Source organism: Desmodus rotundus, chromosome 2 (assembly GCF_022682495.2).
Source record: "Desmodus rotundus isolate HL8 chromosome 2, HLdesRot8A.1, whole genome shotgun sequence".
In the NCBI taxonomy this organism is placed as follows: Eukaryota; Metazoa; Chordata; class Mammalia; order Chiroptera; family Phyllostomidae; genus Desmodus; species Desmodus rotundus.
Genome location: NC_071388.1, coordinates 57195760 through 57222405, shown reverse-complemented (window position 1 = coordinate 57222405; position 26646 = coordinate 57195760). Strand labels below are relative to the sequence as shown.

General features: G+C 36.5%; 1 protein-coding gene across 1 annotated transcript in view; it reads right to left on the bottom strand.

Moving 5' to 3' along the window:
• Positions 1 to 25454, bottom strand: part of CPB1 (carboxypeptidase B1) — a 40527-nt gene extending 15073 nt beyond the window's left edge. The window contains exons 1-6 of the mRNA XM_024556316.2: positions 25326 to 25454; positions 25140 to 25215; positions 12707 to 12831; positions 3168 to 3267; positions 2980 to 3081; positions 2067 to 2168 (exon numbers count right to left, since the gene is read on the bottom strand). Of these exons, the coding sequence (XP_024412084.1) occupies positions 2067 to 2168; positions 2980 to 3081; positions 3168 to 3267; positions 12707 to 12831; positions 25140 to 25215; positions 25326 to 25396 (576 nt within the window). The 5' untranslated portion in view covers positions 25397 to 25454. The remainder of the gene's footprint in view (positions 1 to 2066; positions 2169 to 2979; positions 3082 to 3167; positions 3268 to 12706; positions 12832 to 25139; positions 25216 to 25325) is intronic.
• Between the last annotated feature and the right edge of the window lie 1192 nt (positions 25455 to 26646).

Genomic DNA, 26646 nt, shown 5'->3' with positions numbered 1-26646 from the left:
ATTTCTATAAAACCTCCTGTAGATGGTCTCACCAAAATGTCCATTCATGGATGAAAAATGAGAAATTCTTCCATTATAAAGTGAGTTTGGACTGATGAATTTTGGGGAGCCTCTCACTGAGGCTCCAAACTACACAATGATGGAAGTCTCCTTCTTACCCTTCTTTCTTCAGAATGGAACTCTGTTAAGGGACTGGACTGGTTCTACATGATAAGTAATGTGGACACTTTTCTGTGAATGAGGGCCTCATGCCAATTTATTATGCTCTGTTAGTCACACTCTCTCAGCCCCAGAATTGTTTTGAAGTTAAATTTTACTTTAGGCTTCCCTAGGCTTGCTTGAATAGACTTTACGATATTTAAGACTTCTATGGATTAATAGTTTTTAAATACTCTTGGTGACTCTATGTGTGTATGTTCAGTATAATAACACAGAGTAAAGCATGGGCTTTTTAGGTTGCAGGAGCTATAGAACCATGTTCTTTCAGTGGTCTACAATTCGAGATAATCAAAGTGATGATAAAAGTTCTTTCCTTCTGGAGGGCAGATGGTGAGACACCCACTGAAGTTAAATGGTACCAACTGGATACATAAAACATCTGGGAACCAAAACCATGCAAATAGATACAGAACTGCTTCACAGAAATTATATTGTATATAATAGTATTCTCATATTTTAAAGCACTTTAATATCTTAAACCTTGAATTTTAAATAATTTTGGACTCACAGAAGATTGCAAACACAGGGAGTCCCACACACCCTTCAGTCAGCTTTCCCTAACGTTACCATTTTACGTAACCATGGTGCCTGGTCACAGTGACGCACGTTGGTACAATACTATAAACCTTAGCTGCAGGCTTTACTCAGATTTCACCAGTTTTTCTACTAACGCCCCTTTTCTGTTCTAGGACCCCACATTGCATTTGGTTGTGCTGTCTCCATGGTTCCCTCTTATCTGAGACAGTTCCTCAGTCTGTCTTTGTCTTTCACGGCTTTGTCACTTCTGCTGAAGAGTACTGGTCTGGTTATTTTTTCAGAAAGTCCCTTCAGTGGGCTTCTCTGATTTTTAAAAAATAATTAATTAGAGAGAGGTTATGCATTTTCGGGAAGAATACCACAAAGATGACGTGTCTGTTCAGTGGGTAGTGTAAGAAGGTACATTGTATTGATTGTCTTATACTGGTGGTGGTAACCTGGATCGTTTGATTAAGGTAGTTTTGTTAGGTTTCTTCACTGTCAATTTTACCTTTATAATTTGATACATATTTTTGAGGGGATACTTTTGACACTGTAAATATTCTGTTTCTCTTTAAAATTTTACCTCCCGATTTTCACACTCATCCATTGATTTCCCTTAGTTGATTACACCTGTGGTATTCTGGTGGTGATTTTCTAGCTTGCTCATTCTTTGTACATCCATTAGTTGTGAGTCTGTAAGAAAGACTTGTTCCTTCCTCCCCTTTTATTTATTTATTTAATCATTTATTTATATCAATAGGGCTCATGGAAATTTAAAAATTTTAGTTTTTAAAAGACTTTCAAATACATATTATTGTTATAATTATAAAGAATGAAAACAATATCATTTAGAGTAGGGGCCACTTATACTGTTTCCTTTTTTCTTTTTTACAGTTGTCTCCATTTTCTCCCGGCCACTCCCCCCACCCCAGCCATCCCCACTTCCCACCCTTGACCCACCCCCCTTTTATACTGTTTTCTTCTATTCCAAAACATGCAATCATTATTATTCAGGAGGTAATGACCAAGTTAGTGGTTTATACACAATCATTAACTTTTATCCACTATACTATCAACTGGCTTCTCCACCAAAGGTGGGTGTGAAAGTTCAGGTGAGTGAAATTTGAGTAAATACAATTTTCTGTTTTATTTTAAAAATCTTGCCTTATTAAGTTCTTTTGGTGAAAGTTGAAACTAATATCCAAAAATGGGAACTTAAAATTATAATTTTTCTGTTATTATTCTTTTATTATAGCTAGCTTATAAGGAATTGATTGAAGTAAAATAATTTCTATTACCCTCTGCCCCAAATCATTCTACATACTGACCTCTCTCACAAACCACTGGCAAAATGCTGGGGAAATCCACTCTCTGGCATGGAAACCACAGTCCATGAAAATGGCAGGCTTATTTGGTCCGGGTTTGCCAACCTATTGCAAACAAAAGGAAAACTCAGATTTCTTCACATTCAGGGGTTCACATTCACTGTGTTTCTGAGCTTTGAACTCAACAGGTGAAACTTGATACCAGCAAGAGATATATCCCATGATTAAGTTAAAACATAATACTAGCACAGTATGTTCTTGCCTCTACACACCCACTGTGTTTGAGCTGAAGGCTTACGTAGCTGTTTATTATTTTTATGAAGCTTGACAAGCTCATATTTTCAGAAGATGCTTGATTACTCTGCTTAATTGTCACGCGAAGGTTATTCTCAGCTGCTATGATTAAGCGACATGGCCAAGACTGGATAAGTAATTAGAAGTAATTATGATTGTTGCTAATCTTGTAAGAATTTTTCCTTATCTCCCACTTATTCCTTGTCTTTTTATGTTCTTCATTACAATTATATGACCTAAATGGTGTTAGAGGATGACAGAAACAAATCGTTGATACACTTTGTAACGTTGTCTGATGTGAACCTCTTTAGCAAATGGATTTGCAAACTATATCTGGGAGAGGAGAATTTCATCAAGGTAGATGATCATCTTAGAGGAGTGTGGTTAAATTTATAATGCATCTACTTTATTGTATTTTTTCCTTTTGAATAAATCAACATAATGATTTAAAAATCCACATATGATAAAAGAAGCCAGGGAATCTGATTCCCTGGGGGATATAGGTGGGGAAAGAATTATAACAATATTTGGGATGAGCATGTCTGTGAAACAGATGTTAATGTGTAGAATTCATTGATTTAAAGCCCTCAGAGTTGGCAAGGTCATGGTTAAAAGTAATTACCTTGAGGAGGTACATAGTGCGTCCTTCAAATGTGGTGCCGATTGCACTCCGAGAGATGAGATCTGGATTCTCACTGGCAATTTGTTGAGTCCAAGCCTCTATCTATCAAATAGAACCATGTGGATTAATGTAACATTCTTGGTTCGACTCCCAAAGGAATGTCTGACTAAATCGTGTGCACTTCATACCGTTTCCCAGTTGTTGTACTTCTCGTAATTGTGTCCAGCTGAGCGGACGTGGCTATCAAACTGAGCCTCCAGCAAAGATTTCAGGTTGCTTATCAATACCCTGCAATAAACCAAAATGGGTGCTCCTGTGAACATAAGTGTATTTCCCGATGAACACATGTGAAAACCCAGAGCCGCTGCATTAGTTGATGGTACAATACATTCTCCATAGAGTCACTTGTGTTCTGTGACAGTTCCTAATGTCCTTCAACTTGAGCTGATTTTCACAAATGATGAATACATTACTGAGAAAGATATTGTAGAGTGTGAGCAAGGCAGGCTCTTCCTGGGTGGTCTAGGACCCAACACTTGAAAAATGTTTTATCCTGGTACCAGGCGCATTCTAGGTGAAGGCCATGGGATGCCACACAAAAGTATGCACTTGAGTCCTATTTGTGGTCCTTCTTCCTCAGGACACTCCTGTTGTTAGCACTAAGTCCCATGTCCCAGGAACCTACCCAGTCCTAAGTAAACTGGGACAGTTGTCATCTGAGTTCTTTCTCTATAGTTTTGAGAAAAATATCTTGATGGGTGGAAATTCAGAAATATTAATAAGCAAAAGATTTATTAGACAAAAGAATACTGAGTTTAAGACCTAGTTTCTGCCTGCCTGTCTTTCAACTGTTTAAAGTAATCTAAGAATGGTTCTGTAGCAAGGTAATATGAAAATTAGTGACAGAACTTTTGAGGCCTGCTTATTTCTATAAATGTTCAGGTGAAAGTTCCTACTATCAGAGGCAGGCCTGAGGTTGTGTGTATATGTGCCTTCATTTCTTTGCTACTTTTGAATGGAAAGTGTGTTCTGAAGGGACAAAATTTTATGAGCGTTAATGTCCTTAATCACAGCATTGTGAATATTATGGGCAGAGGCCAGGTAGCAGAAACTTCTGTTAACCACAGTCAAGCCTTGAAATGTTTTAATCTGACACACCGAGACTTTCAGCCCCACATCAAAAGTCTACCTCTCTTCTTCCTGACCCAAGGGCATTCTGAAGAAGTATGGCTGAGTCAGCCTCTGCGCCTCCCCCGCCCTGGTCTCTCTTTCATTTGGTTAACTTGGGCATGAACTTGTGTCTGTTTATAGAAAATGAAATAAAATAATGCTAACTGATATTTGCTTCCTAGCAAAAGCTCAATACTCTCTTAAGGTAGTTTTTTTTTGTTTGTTTGGTTTTTTTTTTAAGAAAAGGAACAGATTTTAAAATTTATTCTGTGGAAAGAAAATTTTCTGATGAGCCATCATTAGTACTTTGTTAGTGCATTAGTTTCTATGGCTGCTGTAAACTACCACAAACAACATGAAGTTGTTACTTTACACTTCTGTCGGGGAGAAGTCCAACATAGGTCTCTCTGGGCTAAAATCAAGGAATCAGCAGGGCTGAATTCCTTTCTGGAAGCTCTAGGGGAGAATCTGACCCTTTGCCCTCGCCAGCTGCTAGAGGCACAGTCCTTGGGCCTTTGCTCTCCTCTCCATCTTCAAAGCCAGCAACAGAGGGTCAAGTCCTTCTCACATGGCATCACTGACCTCTGCTTGTGCCTCCCTCTTCCAATGTTAAGGACCTTTGTGTTTACAGTGGACCTATTTGGACAACTCAGATAATGCACCTATTTTAAATTTAGCTGCTTAGCAACATTAATTTCATCCACAACACTAACACCTCTTTGCCCATTATCGTAATGTGTTTAAGTGTTTTGGGGGTTAGGATATATCTGTCTTGGAGGGATCATATCATTCTGCCTACAATAGTTGGGGACAATGAGTATAGTAAGATCCATAATTATACTCAACACCTACATGGAATTGTTAGGGAAGAAGGTAGAAGTAGAAGAAATCCTAAATTAGAAATCAGAAGATCAGGGTCATAGTTTTGCCTAACTCATAAATTGGATTCAGAAAATTAATTTAATCTCTGGGTCTTAATTTTATAATTTTTAGAATGAGAGTGTTTGATTAGCTGGCATTTAATGTTCTTTTCAGTTCTGAGATGCAATGACTTGACTCAAATGCATACGCTTGGGTCACTTACATAGACAGTTTCCAAGGCTTATGAAAAAAAACTATGGTCAAGTTTCTAGTTAACATTTTCATAAAATTCAGGAAAACACAGAGGAAACTAGTGTCTAGAATAGGGGTAGTTTAGGAAAATGATTTTCAAATATAAATGTAAAACAAAAACTTCGAAAACTTAAAAAAATTAGCAAGTAGAAACTTTTAAGAAAACAATTACATCCTAAGATTATCAAATTAAAAGAACAAATCCTGCCTAACACAAGGATGAACTTCCCTGATCAAATGACAAAACTGAAAATTGAAGAGGAAACAGCAAATGGCATCTATTTTCACTTTAACAAGATTTGCCATGGTCAGTGAGCAGGTAATATAGCATCTCAGTCATATGGCTTCTTAGTGGGTGCCCAGAGAAAAAAAATCATCAGTTAATTGCCCCCAGGCATTCCACAGCCTCAAGACTTTCCCTAGACATTTGTATCTAAGACCATAACCATGGCGATGATCTCTGACCTGTCAGGAACCAGCCTGAGTGGCAGGGGCAGCAGAGCTCTCACAGCACATCGCTGCCCTTCTCCTGCACCCAGGCCTCAAATGCAAATTATTTAGGAGAATCAGTGACTATGAGGGGGTTGGTATTCTGTTTGGTACTAAAATGAGATATTCTGTTAGCATTATTACTATGTTAAATATTAAACATTTTCATCAATAATCAGGACAAAGAAGCACAAAAAAAGTAAATTTAAGATGATGCCTAAGAGTAAAAGTATCCTCTAGTAACTTGCAGAATAGCATCAGAATGAGGTTGAAATGTGGTGCTGACTTTTGCCCGAAGGCAGGGAATTGACCTCAAATGATCTTTCCAGCCCTACAATTATTTGATTTTATTAGATTTAGGACAAAGTACTACTTTAGCTATATTACAAAATATTATTACTAAATAATGAGCTCCTATTCTAGGAGATTAAAACAATGCCTCTTAATGTAATAGAGACCACATTACAGCTCCAAAATACAGAGGCATGTGCACTATTTTATACTTTTATATGTTCCTTTTATGGTGCTATGCAACTTTATTTTTTAAATGCAGGCAAATAAGATAACAGGGACTCCCGACAAAGCAAGGAATACAATGCCTGAGAAGGAGAGACATGACTCAGTTCTCTCCGCCTTTCGGATTCCTGACAAAGGAGTCTTTGCTCAGTTCCTGCACTGTGTGCCCACTGCTACTGAAGAACACTATTATGTACCCATGTTCTATGAGGCCACTTTCCTGTGAGAATCTGAAAGATGTAGAAAAATGATGTTATAGGCAGTTGGGAATAATCAGTCTCTCCCTGGATTGGATATTGACACCACTGAATTCATAGTCTTTCTGTATCTAAGGGTGCAACATAAGCTTTTAAAAATAGGTATTTTTCTGGGTACATACATTGTGAATTTTTTCCCATGATAATTCAGAATCTGATTAAAGTTGCCAAATGATACAAGTCTTGGAGAAGAGGGTTGGAATCACTGAAATATCTGAAAAGCTATTTTGGTGGAACTTGTGCAGTAGATGGTTCCTATGGTTCACAAACACAACTGCAAATTCTTGGCAGCAGGAAATCACCCAAATACAAACTAGTTGCCATATGAGGTAATAATGGGATGCACAGGGACTGCTTGCAGCCCCGGCAAGGATATCGCTGGTGTGCTTCTCCAGGATTTCTAGGGGCTTATTATTATTTAATATGTAAAAAATTATATACTGCAAATGTGCTCCACAGTGAATACAGAAGCAAAAAATAACAAGATCTCAGCCCTTAGGGAATGTCCTGTGTTCTAGATGAGACAACATTTGTACACAATTCCCCAAAAGTTTACCCACTAAAAATGTATGTAAATTTTCTATTTGATACAAGAAGATTGGTGTGTGATTGGAAGCCATTTTAGTACTTTGTGATGTGAGTAGTTTGGACATCATTCAGGTGGCGAGAGTTAACTTATGGTCACTGATCTTTTTTTCTTAAAGAATTATAAAGAAACTGTCATCTTTCTAAACCTTACAATAGGCTCCTACAGGCTAGGGATTTAGAAGTCCTTCCTAGTGTAATAAGAAGAGCAAAATGTCACAAACACGACTCTTGCATTTTGAGATTTATTCTTTTATAGTTTTGTTTTTGAAAGGCAGTCAGCTCTTAAGGTCAAATTTTTACTTTCCACAGGCAGAAGCAGATAGCTAAGCTATGTGAAGCATGATAATGGGGTTAAACATAACACTTTCCGTTGACCTTTAAAAAATGTATAATCTCCATGTTTGTATAATACTAAACCATAAGCAGTGTTCTTAGCAATAGAAATATCAGTTGCAATTTATTTACATATTGTTGTGCTTCCTTCACAACAGTTCTTTGAGAGAGGCGTCATATCCTCATTTTATAGAGAAGGAAACTGAAGATCAGAAATGACAAGCAAATTTCCAAGATCTCACCGCCAGGAGGTTGCAGAGCCAGGATTTGAATCTGGTCTACTTTTTTTTTTTTTTTTTCAATGCATTTACTCATTGCATTATGCTGCACCACTTCCCCTGATGGATGTACAGATTTTACAAGTGAAAATTGTGACATATTCAGTAGCATAAATGCTACTGTATATGTTTAAGATATGAAAAATAAGAAATTTTATGTTAAAATTATGTTGATCACATTTTCTCAAAATATAATGAAGACTTGAGCTTGTGGTGGGGGATTGTTGGGTAAACATTTCAATGTTTAGGTCTAGAGTCTGAGACTGTCCCTTTGCTCCAAGCTTACCCACTCCCTGGAGGAAAACACCCTGCTCTGAACTAAGGCCTCATTTTCTCCTTTCCTCTAGGTCAGCATGGTTTCTCCCAGTTCTAAGCCTTAGCATATAGTCTGTTCTCTGCCTAGCAGGGGAGTCCAACCTTTGGCATCTCCAGGCCACATGGGAAGAAGAAAAGTTGTCTTGGGCCACACATTAAATACTTTGTGACACGTAATCACAAAAATATCTCATGTTTTAAGTAAATTTACGATTTTGTGTTGGGCCTCATTCATACCATCCTGGGCCACGTGAGGCTTGCAGGCCATGGGTTGGACACCACTGGTAGAGCATGACTGGTTCTTATTGTCTGGCTAATTCCTGCTCATCTTTCAGTGCTCAGCTGAAGCCTCGTTGCTTGGGGTGGCCATTTAAATTGTTTGTGGTTGAATTTATTGAGGTGACATCAGTTAATAAGATTTTATAGATTTCAGGTGTATAATTCTATAATACATCATCCGTATATTGTATTGTGTTTTCATCACCCCAAGTCAAGTCTCCATCATAATTTACCCCCTCTTTACCCTTTTCTACCTCTCCCGACCCCCATTTCCATCTGGTAATCACCATACTGTTGTCTGTATCTAGGAGGTTTTTCTTTCCTTATTCTCTTCTCCTTTTTCCTAAGCCTCCTCTCCCCTCTGACAGCTGTCAGTCTGTTCTCTGTATTTACGAGTCTGTTTCTATTTCGCTAGTTTATTTTGTTCATTAGATTCCACATATAAATAAAATTATATGGTACTCATCTTTTTCAGACTGCTTTATTTTGCTTATCATAATACTCTCCAGGTCCATCCATGCTGTCAAAACCAGGTAAGATTTCCTTTTTTAACAAGTAGTATTCCATTGTGTAAATGTACAACTGCCTTTTCATCTACTCATCTACTGATGGGCACTTGGGCTGCTTCCAGATCTTGGCTATTATAAATAATGCTACCACGAACATAGAGGTGCATATATAATTTTGAATCAGTGTCCCAGGTTTCTTTGGATATATTCCCAGAAGTGGGATTGCTGGGTAAAAAGACAGTTCCACTTTTCATTTTTTGAGGTATCTCCATACTCTTTCCACCATGGCTGCACCAGTCTGCATTCCCACCAACACTGCACAAGGGTTCCCTTTTCTCCACATCCTTGCCAATACTTGTTTGTTGATTTATTGATGATAGCCATTCTCACATGTGTGAGGTGATATCTCATTGTAGCTTTAATTTGCATTTCTCTGATGATTAGTGACATTGAGCATATGTCTATGGGCCATCTATATGTCCTCTTTGGAGAAGTGTCTATTCAAATCCTTGGCTTATTTTTCAATTGGATTTTCTTTTTTTTGGTGTTCAGTTATATAAGCTCTTTACAAATTTTGGAAATTAACCACTCACCAGATATATCTTTGGAGAATATGTTCTCCCATCCAGTGGGTTGTTTTTTCAATTTGTTGATGGTTTTCTTTGCTGTGCAAAACTTTTTAGTCTGATGTAGTTTCATTATTTATTTCTTCTTTAGTTTTCCTTGCCCAAGGTGAAATATCAGAAAAAATATTGCTGTGATCAATGATCAAGATTTTACTGTCTATGTTTTCTTCTAGGAGTTTTAAGATTTTGACTCTGACATTTAAGCCTTTAATCCATTTTGAGTTTATTCTTGCATATGGTGTAAGAAGGTGGTCTAGTTTAATTTTTTGCAAAATCTGCCCAATTTTCCCAACACCATTGATTGAATAGACTGTCTTTATCCTATTGTATGTTTTTGCCTGCTTTGTTAAATACTAATTGACCATAAAAGAGTGGTTTTATTTCTGGGCTCTCTATCTTGTTCTATTGATCAATATATTTGTTTGTGTGCCAATAGCATGCTATTTTGATTACTATGGTCTTGTAGTATAGCTTGATATTAGATGCCATGATTCCTCCAACTCTGTTCTTTTTCAAGATTGCTGTGGCTATTCCAGGTCTTTTGTGTACATTTACATTTTGTTCCATGTACATTTTGGGAGTACTTGTTCTAGTCCTGTGAAATACATCATTGGTATCTTGATGGGAATTGCATTGAATTTATAGATTGCTTTGATAGTATGGACATTTAAATCAGTGTTAATTCTTCTTATTCATGGAAAAGCATATACTTCCACCTATTTGTATCTTCTTCAATTTCTTTCTTCAGTGTCTTATAGTTTTCTGAATACAGGTCTTTTATATCATAGTTGAATTTATTCCTAGATATAAATGGGATTGTTTTCTTAGTTTTGCTTTCTGATAGTTAATTATTGGTGTATTAAAAATGCAACTGATTTCTGAATATTTATTTTGTATCTGCTACTTTATTGAATTTATTTATCAGTTCTAGTAGTTTTTTGGTTGAATCTTGAGAGTTATCTATATACACCATCATGTCTTCCTTTCCAATTTGGATGCCTTTTATTTCTTCTTCTTATCTGATTGATGTGACTAGGATATTCAGTACTATGTTGACTCAGAGTGGTGAAAGTGGACATCCCTGTTTGTTCCTGATTTTAAGAGAAACACTTTTAGTTTTTGCCCACTGAGGATGTGGGTTCATCATATATGGCTTTTATTATGTTATGTTCTCTATATGCCCACTTTGCTGAGAGTTTTTATTTTAAACAGGAGCTGGATTTTATAAGTTGATATTTCTGTACCTTTTGATATGATCATGTGGTTTTTATCCTTCATTTTATTTACATGGTGTATTGCTTATTTATTTGCAGATATTGTACCAAACTCGCATCTCTGGAATAAATCCCACTTAATCATGAGGTATCATCCATTTACCTCTGGTTTGCTGACATTATGTTGAGGATTTCAGCATCTACATTCACCAGGGATATTGGCTTATAGTTTCCATTTTTGGTAGTGTCTTCATCTGTTTATGGAATTAGGATATGGGTGGACTTCTAATATGAACTTTGAAGTCTTCCAACCTCTTGAATATTTTGGAATAGTTTGAGAAGGAGAGGTGTTAGTTGTTCTTTGAATGTTTGGTAAAATTCAATTGTGAAGCCATCCAGTCCGGGACATTTGTTTGTTGGAAGGGTTTTTTTTTTTTATTACTATTTCAATTTCATTAGTTGTAATCTGTCTATTTAGATTTCTGATTCTTCCTAACTCAGGTTTGGGGTGAAGCTACAGGGAGTCCAGAGAGTGGGGTTACTGATTTTTTATAGGCTGATGCCATATGGAGGAGTGTGCCCCATCCATAAAAGATGGTGTCTGTAGTATCGGAAAGTAACAGCACAGGAAATCTGGTGGCTGTCCCTTCAACTGTCTCCCCAGAGCCACAAACCCTAGTCTCTCTTCATGTCACTCTAGTCCACTCTTCCCTCACTTCACCTGATCCCAGGTTGAGTGGTTGTGAATGAGATTTTGTGGGTTGGCCCTTTAAGAGGACACCTGTTTTTCTAGTGTACTTTCATTCCTCCCTGACAGACAGAATCCCCAATGATTTTCACAGTCTGATGTTATGTGGCCATCTCTTCTTGGCTCTGGTGTTCTGGGCTTTAGAACCCAGCTTGGAGCTGAGACCACACACTTCTCAGGGCATACCTCCTAGAGCAGAGATATCCCTTTGGAATCTCAGCCACTGCTCATGGGAGGGTGGCCATCCCTTTTCGTGTCTTTGTGCTTCCTACTAGTCTCTGTGTGGCTTCTTCTATGAATCCTTGGTTAAAAAACTTCCCTTCAGCTAGTCTTCAGTTTGTTACCCAGGTTGATTTTTCTATATTTTAGTTGTTAATTTCAGTTTTGTCCTGGGAAGAAGTGACTATAACATCCATCTACTCTGCACCATCTTAAATCTTAAAAAATCAGGGTAACCCTTTCTAGCCCCCAGACTTGGTCTATTTTCTTGCATTTTGAGCTGCCTACTCTTCTTAACATCTATTACACATTATTGGAATTTTTATTGATAGTCTGTTTTCCCCAGAAGTGGGTGGGGCCATATCTATTCTTATTAATACTTAGTATATGTAGGCACTCACTATTTGTGGGGTGAAAAAATTGACAACTGCCTCTTCTTAGGAGGACATTCTTACCTTAAAAAGCTTAGATGGACCAGTGTGCTATTAGAGAGAGGAGACATAGTGTGATCAGCTTAGCCAACTCTATTCTAGGCTTTTGGACAATGACTTCTTTTTTCAGTCCTTCTCTCCATGTTTCTCTGATGGTTAGATATAGTAGTGGGGCCTTGGGAGAAACAGGACAGGAGGACCACTCATTCTGATTCTAGTCTGGTCCTTAATCTAAAGGAGCACGAATAGCTCTCATGGCTCACATTACATCTGGCTGCTCACCTGGAAAAGAGACTTGATATGATTTGGGACTAAAACTGTATCTCTCTGATAAAACAGTACCAGTTTGTTTGGCCTGTAGTCTATATATCACTTATAAACCAGTAGCAGGTCAGATATTTGACTGAAGATTTGGGGTTCAATAATCAAAACCATTTTTATTAGAGCAATAACTAAACACAAAATCTGCCAGGCCTGAAGTCTTAATATCAGGATTTTAGGGCCAGTGCTGTCATGATCTGTTTGTGGGGCCCTGGGAAAGCCATGGTCTTGGTCTTATTTTTACCTTCCCAGAGTTATTCAGAGGCTTGGATAAGAACATACATGGAAGAGAATATTAGTATCTATAAGACATAAACTTACTCGTATTGTAGTTCATTCTGCTCCAGAAAGTCTTCCACAGTGCAAATATCATCTGCCTTAACCCGGAAGTCAACTGTACTGTGAGGTTTGATTTGTGTGACAGAATCTGGTTTCCAGAAGTCAATCTGAGTAAGGAATAAGATATATTGTACTGGACACATATAACCTATTGGGTAAGTTATCATTGGCAAGCACATTATTGCTCTACACCATTGAATCATTTTCAAACTCAAATTATTCATGAAATCTCTTAGAGATGTATCCTTTGAGTGAATAAGAATTGGGGCCAAGCAGTTAGATGTCAATAAAAATGTTTACACATATATTCATGGCCCTAATTTATTATCAACAAACATGAAGAACATATAATTATTTCCCAGAATGCTAGTTAATTACAGTATTTTGTAGCTACTTTTTTTTCTATTTATTGATTTTTGGGAGGAGTCATTGAGATAGCAATGTTTGTGGTAATGGATAAATGTACTGAACACACATGTTCAGTACATTCAGATGAGATACAAAATTTAAAAGAGAGGAAAGGAGCTTTCCTTTTTGATTTTTAATGGATTTATTTTATGAGGAACCCAGTGTTGTGCATATCACAGTAATGTGTGGACCCAGGAGCATTCCTGACCTGTGGAGGATACATAAGGGCAGAAAAATGTATCTTTCCACAGTGACCATCTAGGTTCTATGGCCAGATACAAACCATCTTTGAAGATCCAGTAATATACTGACACTTTCATTTGTTCAATATACGTCAACTATTATTGAGGACCTACCAGGTGCTAGGCTCTGTGCCTGAGACTAGAAATATAATAGTCAGCAAATCAAAGATGTCTTCTGTTTTCAGGAATAATTTAGAGAAAATTATGCACAAAAATAACAGGATGATGTATTTGACAATTCTATGCCTTTCTTTGTGCATGTGCGGTTTCAAATGTTCTTTTTCCATGAAAAAATAATAACCAAGGATATGCTGTCTCCTGTAGGTGCTGTTTTCCTGTTCCTTCCCTGAGCTGAGTAAAGACCTAAAAGCAGGAGATGAGCCTGACCGTGGGTCTTTCTCTACCTTTGTGTAATGCACAATCCTTGTGTAGATGTGTACAAGTTAGTCTCAGATGTGACAGGTGGAGACGTTTAGGGCCATTGCTAGGAAACTTGGAAGGGAGTTTAGGCAGACTTAGAAGGTGTTTAATAGAAACTGGTGAGGAGAAATATTAAGATGACTCAATTTTAGATAAACCTATAGAAAATCCAATGGTGTGTATCCTGTCCTAGTATTCTTCAAATATGTAGACGTCTTTTGGGTGCTGAGTCATGAGTCAGGGTGATAGGGAATGTCAGTGCAATGGAAGGCAGGTGCACAGGGATTACATCAGGAAGGATTCTAGAAGAAAAGGTGTGAGTGTGGTTGACACTAAGGTGTTGAAAGGACAGAGTATTGATGATTTTATGTACCCTGTGAATCAAGGATGAGAGATGAAGATAAGATATTAAAAAGTAATGGAGGAAGGGAGTTTCAAGATAGCAGCAGAGTGAGTGGATCTTATACTCATCTCCTTCCTGGACCAACCTGGAAACAACTAAATTAAAGAGCAATCACCCTTAATAACCAACTAAGAGTAGCTGAACAGATGTCTTATAACCAAGGATTTACAGAAGAAGCCACATAGAGACTGCACTTGCACAACAGCTCACAGGCTATGGTTGAGGTTGAGCTGCCCAGTCAGCCAACCTGAAGGTTGATCCCATGCACAAAAGGGCCATTTGCAATTAAGACTCAATTATAATAAGAAGGTCCACATAACCAACATGAAGGACATTCCTAGAGCACCCAGCTCAAGAGATCAAGAAGAGTGTACTGCTGGGTTCCACAGAATACCCACTACATAAGGCCACACCATGAAGACTGGGAGTTATAACAGGTCTGTCTAAAACACAGAAACAAACACAAGGTGGCAGCCAAGATAGGTAGACAAAAAAAAAATGTTCCAAATGAAAGAACAGGAGGAATCTCCAGAAAAATAGCTAAATGAAATAGAGGCAAGCAATTTATCAGATATGTGTCACAGTAATGTGTGGACCCAGGAGCATTCCTGACCTGTGGAGGATACATAAGGGCAGAAAAATGTATCTTTCCACAGTGACCATCCAGGTTCTATGGCCAGATACAAACCATCTTTGAAGATTCAGTAATATACTGACACTTTCATAACCATAAAGTAATGGTTATAAAAATGCTCAAGGAATGTAGTGAGAACTACAACACTATGAAAAAGGACATAGAAACCATGAAAAGGAATGAGTTGGAAATGAAGAAAACTATATCTGACATCAAGAATAAACTGAAAGGGAGAAAAAGTGGGTTGCATGAGGCAAAGGATCAAATCAGTGATTTGGAAGGCAAGGTAAAGAAAACACCCAATCAGAGAAGCCAAAAACAGAAAAAACAAAAAAATTTAAAAAAATGAGAATAGTTTAAGGGACCTTTAGGACAACATGAACTGTAACAACATCCACATCCCATGTGTGCAAGAAGAAGAGAGAGAGCAAGGAGTCAGAAACCTATATGATGAAATAATGACAGAAAAATTGCCTTACCTAGTGAAAGAAGAAGACACACAAGTCCAGGAAGCACAGAGAGTCACATACAAAATGATCCCAAAGAGGACCACACCAAGACACATCATAATTAAAATGGTAAAGGTTAAAGACAACGTGCAATAAGAGAAAAGCAGTTAATTAGCTACAAGGAATCTCCTATCAGACTGTCAGCTTATTTCTCAACAGAAACATTTCAGGTCAGAGGGACTGGCATGAAATATTCAATGTGATAAAAAGCAAGGGTGTAAAAACAAGACTACCTTACCCACTTTTCCCAGGAAGACTATCATTTAAAACTGAAAGAGAAATAAAAAGCTTTTCAGGCAAGGGAAAGCTAAAGGACTTTTTTCCCCACCAAACTGGTATTCCAAGATATATTAAAGGGCTTGATTTAAGCAATAAAAAAAGAAGAAGAAAGTAAACTGAGGAACAGAGTTCAAGGAATAAAGTGGCAAGATATACATATCTATTAATAATTACTTTAAATGTAAATAGCTTAAATGCCCTAATCAACAACATAAGGTAGCTGAATGGATAAGGAAACAAGATGCATATATGTGCTGTCTAGAAGAGGCCCACATCAGAACAAAGATAATATACAAACTAAAAGTAAAGGGATGAAAAAGGCTATTTCATGCAAATGAAAATGAAAAAAAAAACCCTCAGGTAGCAATACTTATATCTAGCAAAATAGACTTTAAAACAAAGGCAAAGATAGACACTACATAATGATAAAAGGAACAATCCAACAAGAGGATATAACTCTGGCAAACATTTGTATACCCAACATAAGAGCACACAATATGTAAAGCAAATATTCATGAATATAAAGGAAGAGATCAACAGTAATGCAATTATAGTATGGGACTAACACCTCTTTGTCATACAGTTATAGTATGGGACTAATACCTCTTTGTCATACAATTGTAGTATGGGACTAACACCTCCTTGTCATTAATGGGTAGATGTTCCAGACAGAAGATCAACAAGGAAACATTGGCCTTAAATGACACACTTAATCATATGGATTTAATTGATATCTTCCTAGCATCTCTCCTCAAAGCAACAGAATATACTTTCTTTTCAAGTGCACATGGAACATTTTCTTTCAAAGACCATATGATAGGACACAGAGTAAGTCTCAATAAATTAAGAATATTAAAATCATATCAAACATTTTCCCTGACCACAGTGGTATAAAACTAGAAATCAATTCCCCCCCCCAAAACTGAAAAACACATAAAGTCATGGAGGCTAAATGACATGTTAATGAACAATGAGTGGGTTAACAATGAAATTGGAGAAAAAATTTAAAAGTTATTTTGAAAGAAATGAAAATGAGAACACAACAACCCAAGATCTATGGAACACAGTGAAAATAGTTCCAAGAGAGAAATTCATAGATTATGGGCCTATCTCACAAAACAAGAAAAAACTCAAATAAACAATCTAACTTTACACTTAAAGGAATTAAAAAAAGTACCCAAATATACAAAGCTCAAAGTGAGTAGAAGGAAGGAAATAATAAAAGAGCAGAAATAAACCAGAGTCTAAAAATATAATACAAAATATCAATGAAATTAAGAGGTGGTTCTTTGACAAAATAAACAAGATTGACGAACCTTTAACCAGATTCATAAGAAACAAAGAGGGAGGACCCAAATAAATAAAATAAAAAACAAAGAGAAGAAGTAACAACTGTCATCAAAGAAATACAAAGAATTTTAAGATATATTACAAACAGCCATATGCTAATAAATTGGACAATCTGGAAGAAATGGATAAATTCCTAGAAACAGATAGTCTTCCAAACTGAATCAGGAAGAATCAGAAAATCTGAATAGACAAATTACAACAAATGAAATTGAAGTAGTAATAAATAACACTCCCATCAAAAACCAGTTTTGATCCCAATAGCTTCACAGATAAATGTTACTAAACATTCAAAGTAGATCTAACCCTTATCCTTCTCAAACTATTCTAAGAACGTTCAAGTGGAAAGAGAACTGTGAAACTCATTTTTCATGTCTGCCATTACCCTAATTCCAAAACCAGATAAAGACACTATGAAGAAAGAATATTACAGGCCAATATCCCTGGTGAACATAGTTGCTAAAATCCTCAACAAAATATTAGCAAGTTGGATCCAGAATACATTAAAAAGATCCCATACCATGATCAATGGGATTTATTCTGAGAATGCAAGGTTGGTGTAGTATTTGCAAATCAATAAACGTGGTATAATATTTAAACAAAGTGAAGGATAAAAACCATATGATCAAAGCAATAGAAACAGAAACAGCATTTGATGAAATGCAGCACCAAATTATGACAAAAACCCTCAGCAAAATGGGAATAGAAGAAACATACCTCAATATAATAATGGCTTTATATGTGGCAAACACACAGCCAACATTATACTCAATGGTAATAAGCATAAAAGTGTTTCCTTCAAGATCAGAAACAAGACAGGGATGTCTGCTTTCACCACTCTTATTCAATATAGTGCTGGAAGTCCTAGTTACAGCAATCAGACAAAAAGTCAAAATAAAAGGCATCCAAACTGGAAAGGAGGAAGTAAAACTGTTATTATTAATAGATAACATGATATAGTACATAGAAAAACCTGAAGACTCCATCAAAAACACACTAGGTCTAATTAATAAATTCAGCTAGTAGCAGGACACAAAATTAATATTCAGAAATTGGTAGCATTTTTATATATTAATAATGAATTATCAGAAAAAAATAAACTAAGAAAGCAATTCCATTTACTATTGCAACTACAACAAAAAATAAATAATTTAGGAATAAACTTAACCAAAGATGTTAAAGATCTCTATTCAGAAAACTATAGGATGTTGAAGAAAGTAATTGATACAAATAAGTGGAAGCATATACTACGTTCATGGATTAGAAGAGTTAACATCATTAAAATGTCCATACTACCCAAAGCAACCTATGTATTCAACACAATTCTTACTAAAATACCAATGGCATATTCAACAGGTCTAGAAGAAATATTCCAAAAACTTATATGCAACCAAAAAAGACCCCAAAAGCCTCAGAAATCTTGAGAAAGAAAAACAAAGTTGGAGCTTTCACAATACCTGATATCAAACTATACTGCAAGTTTATTGTAATCAAAACAGCCTGGTACTGGCATAAGAATAGGTGCATAGACCAATGGAATGGAACAGAGGGCCCAGAAATCAATCCACACCTATATAGTCAATTGATATTTGACAATGGAAGCAGGGACTTACAATGGAGTATAGATAGTCTCTTCAACAAATGGTGTTGGAAAAATTGGACAGGTATAAGCAAAAAAAAAATGAAACTAGACCATTAACTTACACATACATAAGAATAAACTCAAAATGGTTAAAAGACTTAAATGTAAGTTGCAAAACCATAATAATACTAGAAGAAAACAAAGGTAGTAAAATTTCAGACATCTCTCATAGCAGTATTTTTTGCCCATATGTCTTCTAGGGCAAGGAAAATAAAGGAGAAAATAAACAAATAGGTCACATCAAACTAAAAAGCTTCTGCATAGCAAAGGAAGCCATCAACAAAATGAAAAGGAAACCCACTTATGGGAGAACATATTTGCCAATGAGACATATGATAAGGGACTAACTTCCAAAGTTTATAAATAAATTATACAACTCAATGTCAAGAAGACAAACAATCCAATTAAAAATGGGCAAAGGGCCTGAATAGACACTTTTCCAAAGGGGACATACAGATGGCCAATAGACATATGAAAAAATGCTCATTGTCACTAATTATCAGAGAGATGCGAATTGAAAGCACAATGAGATGTCACCTCACACCTGGCAGAATGGTTGTCGTCAATAAATCAACAAACAAGTGCTGACAAGGATGTGAAGGAAAGGGAACCCTAGTGCACTGTTGGTGGGAATGCAGACTGGTGCAGCCACTGTGGAAAGCAGTGTCGAGTTTCCTCAAAAAATTAAAAATGTTATTACCTTTTGACCCAGCGATCCCACTGCTGGGAATATATCCTAAGAATCCAGAAACACCAATTCAAAAGAATATATGCACCCCTATGTTCGTTGTAGCATTATTTACAATAACCAAGATTTGGAAACAGCCCAAGCTCTCATCAATCTATGAATGAATAAAACAATGATGGCACATTTACACAATGGAATACTACACAACCATAAAAACGAGGGAATTCTTACCTTTTGCAACAGCATGGATGAACCTGGAGAGTATTATGCTAAGTGAAGTAAGCCAGTCACAGAAAGACAAATACCATATGATCTGCCTTATATATGGAATCCGATGAACACAACAAATTGATGAACAAAATAGAAACAGGCATGGACTCTTGGAGCAGATTGACAGCTATCAGAGGGGACAGGGGGAACTGGTTGAAAGAAGGTGGAGAGATTAGCCAAAAAACATATATGCATGACCCACAGACACAGACAGCAGTGTGGTGAGGGCCAAGTAGAAAAGGGGAGAGGCCTTGGTGGAGGAGGGCAAAGGGGGTGGGGAAATAGGGACATTTGTAATAGTGTCAACAATAAAAATAAAGTATAAAAATTTGAAAAAGGTAATGGAGGAAGTATAAAGAAAAACAGGGAACAATAGACTGGTAATGAGTTCTAGTTAGCTAACATTGTAAAGAGAAGTGTGATGAAGATAAGAATATTGTATTAGAAAGCATATTTTTAAAAGTTAACTCAATCTGTATTTCTAATAAATACTTGTCACTCGAAGGTGGAACAGGAGAGGGAGGTGTATCTTTATAGACACAGAAGTTTAGATTGGTAAAGCACATGAAGTCCTCCAAGTATGTGTATCAAGTTGGCTGTGCCCCACCCATATATAACGCTGGGACCTGCTAGTGTGCTCAGAGGACTCCCCATGGCTGAGATCTATGTTTCCATGCTTGAAAGCTCTTTCCCCAAGAATTAGAAAAAGCTAAGCAGTTTGAGGTAGGCCAAGTAATAACTCTTTTCAGAAAAGTGCTCAACCATGACCCTGGAAGTGGATGTATAAATACTCCAATCCCTCAGTGCTCAGGTGGGATAATTCTGAAGCATGTGACTTGCATCCTTTCCTAGAGTTTCTCTGCAGAATTAAGTTCTAGTAATCCTGTGTGGTAAGTGACTTCATAGGGACCACTTTGTTGGCTTCTCTGCATCACTCCCCACTTCTCTACCAGTACTTCCCGCATTTCTGAAAAGAAATCTTTGCCCACAAATCTTTGTGTAAGGGTCTTATTTGGAACAACATATATTAAGATGTAGCTTGTCACTCAGAACAAAAAATGCCTGCATAATATACTTGGTGATGGTTCTAATATGATATTGATTATGTCTAGTACCACTTCAGAGTAGCCTAATTATCTTATGGATAGTATAATTTTTGTTAGTAAGTTGAAAGTTGCCTTCCCTGATCTCCTAACCTCTTGCCCATTCATCTTGGCTTTGATAAATATTCCAGGGAGGTGGGGGAGAAATATATATATGATTCTGCAGTAAGAATGATGCTTTAAAAAAAATAAGGTAGAGGAATCTCATAAACACATTTGACAGAAGGCTTGCAGACCTAATTCGAGGTCTCTTAAAATTTCAGTTTGACCTGGAGAAATTGTTCAGCAAACATACCAACATCCAATTCTATGGAGTCCTGCAAGTATGATGCAGACTTATTATACTGAAGTTACTCCCCAGTAGTTCTCAGGAGAAATGGAGCCAAAAATCGGGAGTAACACTATAGTCACATGATGTTTACCAAGGCATCAAGTAGGGAAACAAAGAATAAACTCAAATTATTAACACAAAGAGGTAAATATAAATTTCAATAATTACCAAGAACTTATGAATGAGATCTATGTCTGAAGTATGGAAACGGCATAAAATATATAACATGAAATGAAGGGAATTGAGTTATATGTTAAGAAGTTATACAGCTGAAGTCATAAAATTATAATCCAGGAAACTGAGTGATAAAGAACCATAAAGAACATTTGCTGGAAGATAAAAGAATGTCTTTACGTGATAACACTGTGGGAATGTCAGCTTAATCAGCTAGCTGGATAATAACTAAAGAGTCCTTCCTAAAACATATCACAAAACTAGTGCAATAGCAAGATACAGATTAAGAATTTATCTTAACTTAAATTCTTTTGGAAATAAGATGGGCATATACAAGAATATTAGTGTTGGGGGTCTTTGGTTCTTCACAAATTTATACAAGTTTGTTTCTTCACATTGCATTTGACTATAAGTTGAGCATATTACTGATTCTTCATTTATCTTGATGGAATTTTCTTTCTTATTGGAAGTAGAAGTGACTTCTCTTCTAGGCTTGATTCCTCCTAATTCCATGGGAGAACTTACTATATAGTGGGAATAATAAGAACACTGGAAGACTGTAACCAGGTTACTCTGGGCCACAGGTGGTAAACACAAGGTCCGTGGGCCGAATCTGGCCCTCCAGCTTGTTTTATCCTGCCCGGCACCTTGTTTCTACCTGGCGGCAGCACCAAGCTCTTGCTTAACTGTTAAGGAGTAGTTACATTTACACAGTCCTAAAATTACATTCGGCCCTTTGAAGGCAACTGCGAGGCTGATGTGGCCCCCGGTGAAAATGAGTTTGACGCCCCTGCTATAGGCATAGATAAACATGTACCTTAGAGAAACAGAGTTTAAAAAGTACAGAGAAAAGAAAATAGGTTTTATGGTAAATGTCAACAATAAATGAAGAAGTGCAACCCCGATAGCAAGGAGATAAAATAAAGTCCTTACTGTACAATTATAGATGAAAAACGGGAGGCAGCTAGAGTCCAATGTGGTCACGGATCTCTCCGATACACTTAACTTTTAAAAGGACATGTTCAAAAGCTGGGAGGAAGGACACATGGCCAAGGATGAATACAAAGACTAGATGCCCTTGTAATGATCTTATCAGGAAGGCTACAGTCCAGAATATGCTGTACTTGCAAGATCGCTAAGGAGAATAAAAATCTCTTTTTCAATCATGCTGGAAATAAAATGAGTAAAGAAGAAATACGTAGCTCCACTGCTTGGAGCTAAGGCATGGTGTTTGCAGCTGGAAGAGGGAAAGTAGACCTATTTAACTCCTGTTTGGCTTTGTTGTTTCCAAGGAGTTAACACTATCTCTTGTTTCTTCTACTTCTGAGAGATGAAATTAACATAAGTAAAGAATTTTTCACATGTTATAATTTTAGCAGAAATAACGTTCTTTGGAAAGAATACTTTTGAGGCCCACAGTCATTGAGGAAACAGGGCACTATACTGGCTGTGTAAATTGCCTTCCAAATCCCAGATGTAATAAACATTTACATAGTTCTTGTTATATATGTTCTTTCTAAGTGCTTTACTTACATTAATTCTTTTAAATCTGACAACAATCCCATAAGTCAAATATTATTATTCTCCTCATTTGATGAACTAAAAAGTTGAGACCCAGAGAGGTGTCCAAGATCCAGCTAGCAAGTGGTACAGCCAGGAGTTGAACCCAGGCAGTCTGAGTCCAGATTCTTTTTCTCTTGACCACCATAAAAAGCTGAATTTCAGGTAACTAAAGACATACTGCAGATGTGGTTGCCGAACTGCTTTCTCAGCAATCTTGGAGGGATCAGAACATGAAGGGATCACGGAGGAGTAGAATGGGCACATCCTGGATTTCATAAAAAGAAAAACAGGTGAATCCCAGAAGCAAGAGTTTCTGGGGCCTGGCATGGATTCTGGCAAAGCTGCAGAGTAAACTGGAAGCATATGGATTGTGAATGTTCAGAAAAGGAAGCTGTGATTTCTGGGAGCCAGTACAGTTTAAAGCAAGAATGTCAGGCCCAATTAACTTCATCTTATTATTGGAAGAGACTACTAGCTGAATGCTGAATCTGGAAGACACTTGGTCAAAGAATTTCACTGTGTCTTTGTTTATATTCTTTACAAGTTGAAAAGCAATGTGTTATCTGTAGATAACACCCAGTAAAATGGGTAGTTGAGAAAAATTATTCAAGAAGAGTTGGTTAATGAATCACTTTCAGTGCTTAACACTATGTCTGGCACATTGGAGAGTCAAGATAAATATGTATTAAATGAATAAGCAATGAAGGAACCCTCTAATTCTGTGCTGACCTCTGAGTTACTTAATGTTTTTCTTTATAAGTAACAAAGATAAAAGTTGAGAAGGCATGCTTATCAAACTTGCCGGTGATGCAAAGTTAGGGGGAAGAATTATTACTCTGGACGACTGAATTCATTTTTAAAATGATCTCAACATGCTGAAAACAGGCTATCAAGATAAATTTTAGCAAGGTAAATCTAAAATCTTGCATCTGGGTTAAAAAAAATCATTTGGGCAATTACAGAAGGAAGAATATCTTCCTTGAGGATGATTCATGTGGGAAATAATTACCTAATGGTTTTGATTGGCCATAGGTTTACTGTGAGCTAAGAGTGTTCAATAACTATTCAAGATGCTAAAAAGAATCTTGAGCCTCATTAATGAAGGTAGGCAATGATCGTGCAGTATGTATTAATCAGAGCACACCTGGAGGTCCATTGTTAATTCTGAGAGCTACATTTGAAAAAAGAAATATTGACAGAAAGCTTGAGTAATATCCAGAGGTGACCAGAATGATCAAGTGTCTGTAGACCAATGCTAAGAGAATTGATGGAAGGCCTGGAAAAGATAAATCTTAGAGATAAGACAATATTTGACTGAGCTAGGTCCAATGGGTCAAAGTTAGAAAAGGTAGCTTTCAGCTTCATATAACAATTAGAATGATTTTTAAGGCAACCCCATGGGCTACTCTGAAAAGCAGTTTTCTTACTGTTCCTACTATCCCTCAAAGTACTCAAACAGGTTTTATTAGTGGTAGCAACCAGCGATACTCTTTCTATGGAAGAAATTCCAGATTTGAGTGAAAGGCTGGAATAGATAACTTTATATTATATTATCTTTTAATTCTATACTTCTGAATGTTTCACATTATGACACTGCCTACCTTCTTTTTCCCCCTCCACATCTTAAAAAGTAGGAAAAAAATACTATAGAAAGAAAACAGCTAGATAGAAGGCTAGACAAATATTTAGGAGTTAGTAGATTTTTTGGTTTATATATTCATGAAGAAACAGCCTTGGCCTGTGTGAGCTATTTGTGATGAGCAATAGCATCCTGCCACATTGTGTACATAATTAAAAAGGTCAGTTTTTATCCCACATCCAGTGGAGTTTTAGAAGTAGCATAGAGACTTTGGTTTCTTGAAAGTAAAAAGAAAGAATGAAAATCACTCATGTCTTTTTACCTCCTTTTCTCCCACATGTCATATCATGAAGGGGGCCTGAATCAAGGTCATGAAAACTCAAGCTGTTTGATTTGGAATGAAAGAAAATCAAAGAGAACAGATGATACATGGGATGTGGAAATGAATTTCAAGTTGGACAAAAGCCCAGTTTTTCAGTAATGTCGAAGTCGATCATTTTTCTTTTTTGCCTTAGAAGGGAAGTGACTGTACATTAGATGTTCTATGACCTTTGTGACAGTTCCAACTCATCCAGTTGTCAAGCTCTGTCCACTCTTAAAAATGTTAACTTGGATTTATGATACTTAAGGGGTTATAGCAATCTAATTTAAGCAGAAAAAAAAAGTATGTGACACTAAATATTTTTCAAGTCTTTATTTCTTGCTACAAAAATGCTATAGTTACTATTTCATGTCATTCTTCCTTTAATGGAATCACAGTGCAAACTATCTAAGATTTTAAAGTAACTGTGAAGCAAACCTATGGTACAGATTTGTTATTTACCTGGTTGGTGCTGGCCAACTCCTGGAGCAAGTTGATGTGATTTTCATTTTCAACTGTGACACGGAACACTTTCTCACTGAATGGTGAAATAGCAGAAGAAGAGAAAAATTTAAATTGGGTATTACATTCATACTTTTGCATTAACAAGGAAGAAGGACTTGCTCATTTAAGGAGTTGTTTACTTACCCTTCGAAGTGCTCACCAGAATGGTGAGCAGATGCTAGGGCCACAGTGGCGAGAACCAAGAGTGCCAACATTGTGCCTGACTAGGTCTTTCGCATGTGTTTCACCTGCTTTTATAATTCACGGTGTTCTTTGTTTTCTTTTTCTGATTGCAAATAGTCACTATCAAATTTTGATTAATGGTTTTCCTGGCATTGTTGCCTTGGTAGCTGTGTAAAATCTGAGAGGCTATCTCTCTCCACACCTGTGGAAACAGAGCAAATAATCTCAAATTCAACCTGTCTAATTTGGATGTCAGACCTTGAATAGTTTGGAGATGAGTTTTAAGTAAAACCTATTTTTAGTCTATATTTGTATTTCATTTTGAATGGAGAACTACATGCAATAAATTCTATAGATTTAAGTGTAAATTTTGATGAGTTTTGACAAATGTATATGCCATGTAATAAACATCCCCATCAAGGTGTAGAACACTATCATACCCTGAGAAGTTCTTCTGAGTACATTTTAGTTTGTTTCTCCTTCAGGAAACCACTATTCAGATTTCTAGCTTCATACATTAATTTTGCCTCTACTAAAACTTCATGTAATTGAGATCATATCATATACATTTCTTTGTATCTGGCTTCTTTCATTCCAGATATTGTTTTTGAGATTTATTGGCATTTTTGTTTGCATTATTGGTTTGTCCCTTTATATTAATGAGTTATATTCCATTGCATGAATATACTACAACTTTTTAACCTATTTTCCTATTGATGGATATTTATGTTTTTTTCCAATTCTGTATTATTATGAATAAAGCTACCATAAGAATTATTATACAGATCTTTTTATTGACATGCTTCAATTTTGGGAGGAGGTAAATAAGAGTGGAATTGCTAAATAATGTAGATGAGTTCTAATATAATATTTTGTCATTTTTCCACAGTGGTTGTACCATTTTAAGCTTTCACCACTATCTGGTTGCTTTTCATTCAATCCAACATATAGATATTATTTGGTATTATTAGTCTTTAATTTTGGTAATTCTAATGAGTGCATAGTAGTATCTAATTGCATTTTTATTTAGTATTTTCCTGATGCTGAATATCTTTTCATATATTTATTGACAATTTGTAAATCCTCTGTAGTGGAGCATCTATTGAAGTCTTTTGCCTTTTTAAAGAAATTTATTGTTTGCTTTTTAAAATTGTTTTATAGCAGTTCTTTATACATTCTGGATACAAGTCCTCCATATTAGAATGCCTATTATTAACAAATCAACAAACAACAAATACTAGCTAAGATGAGGAGAAAGGGGAACACTTTTGCACTGTTGGTG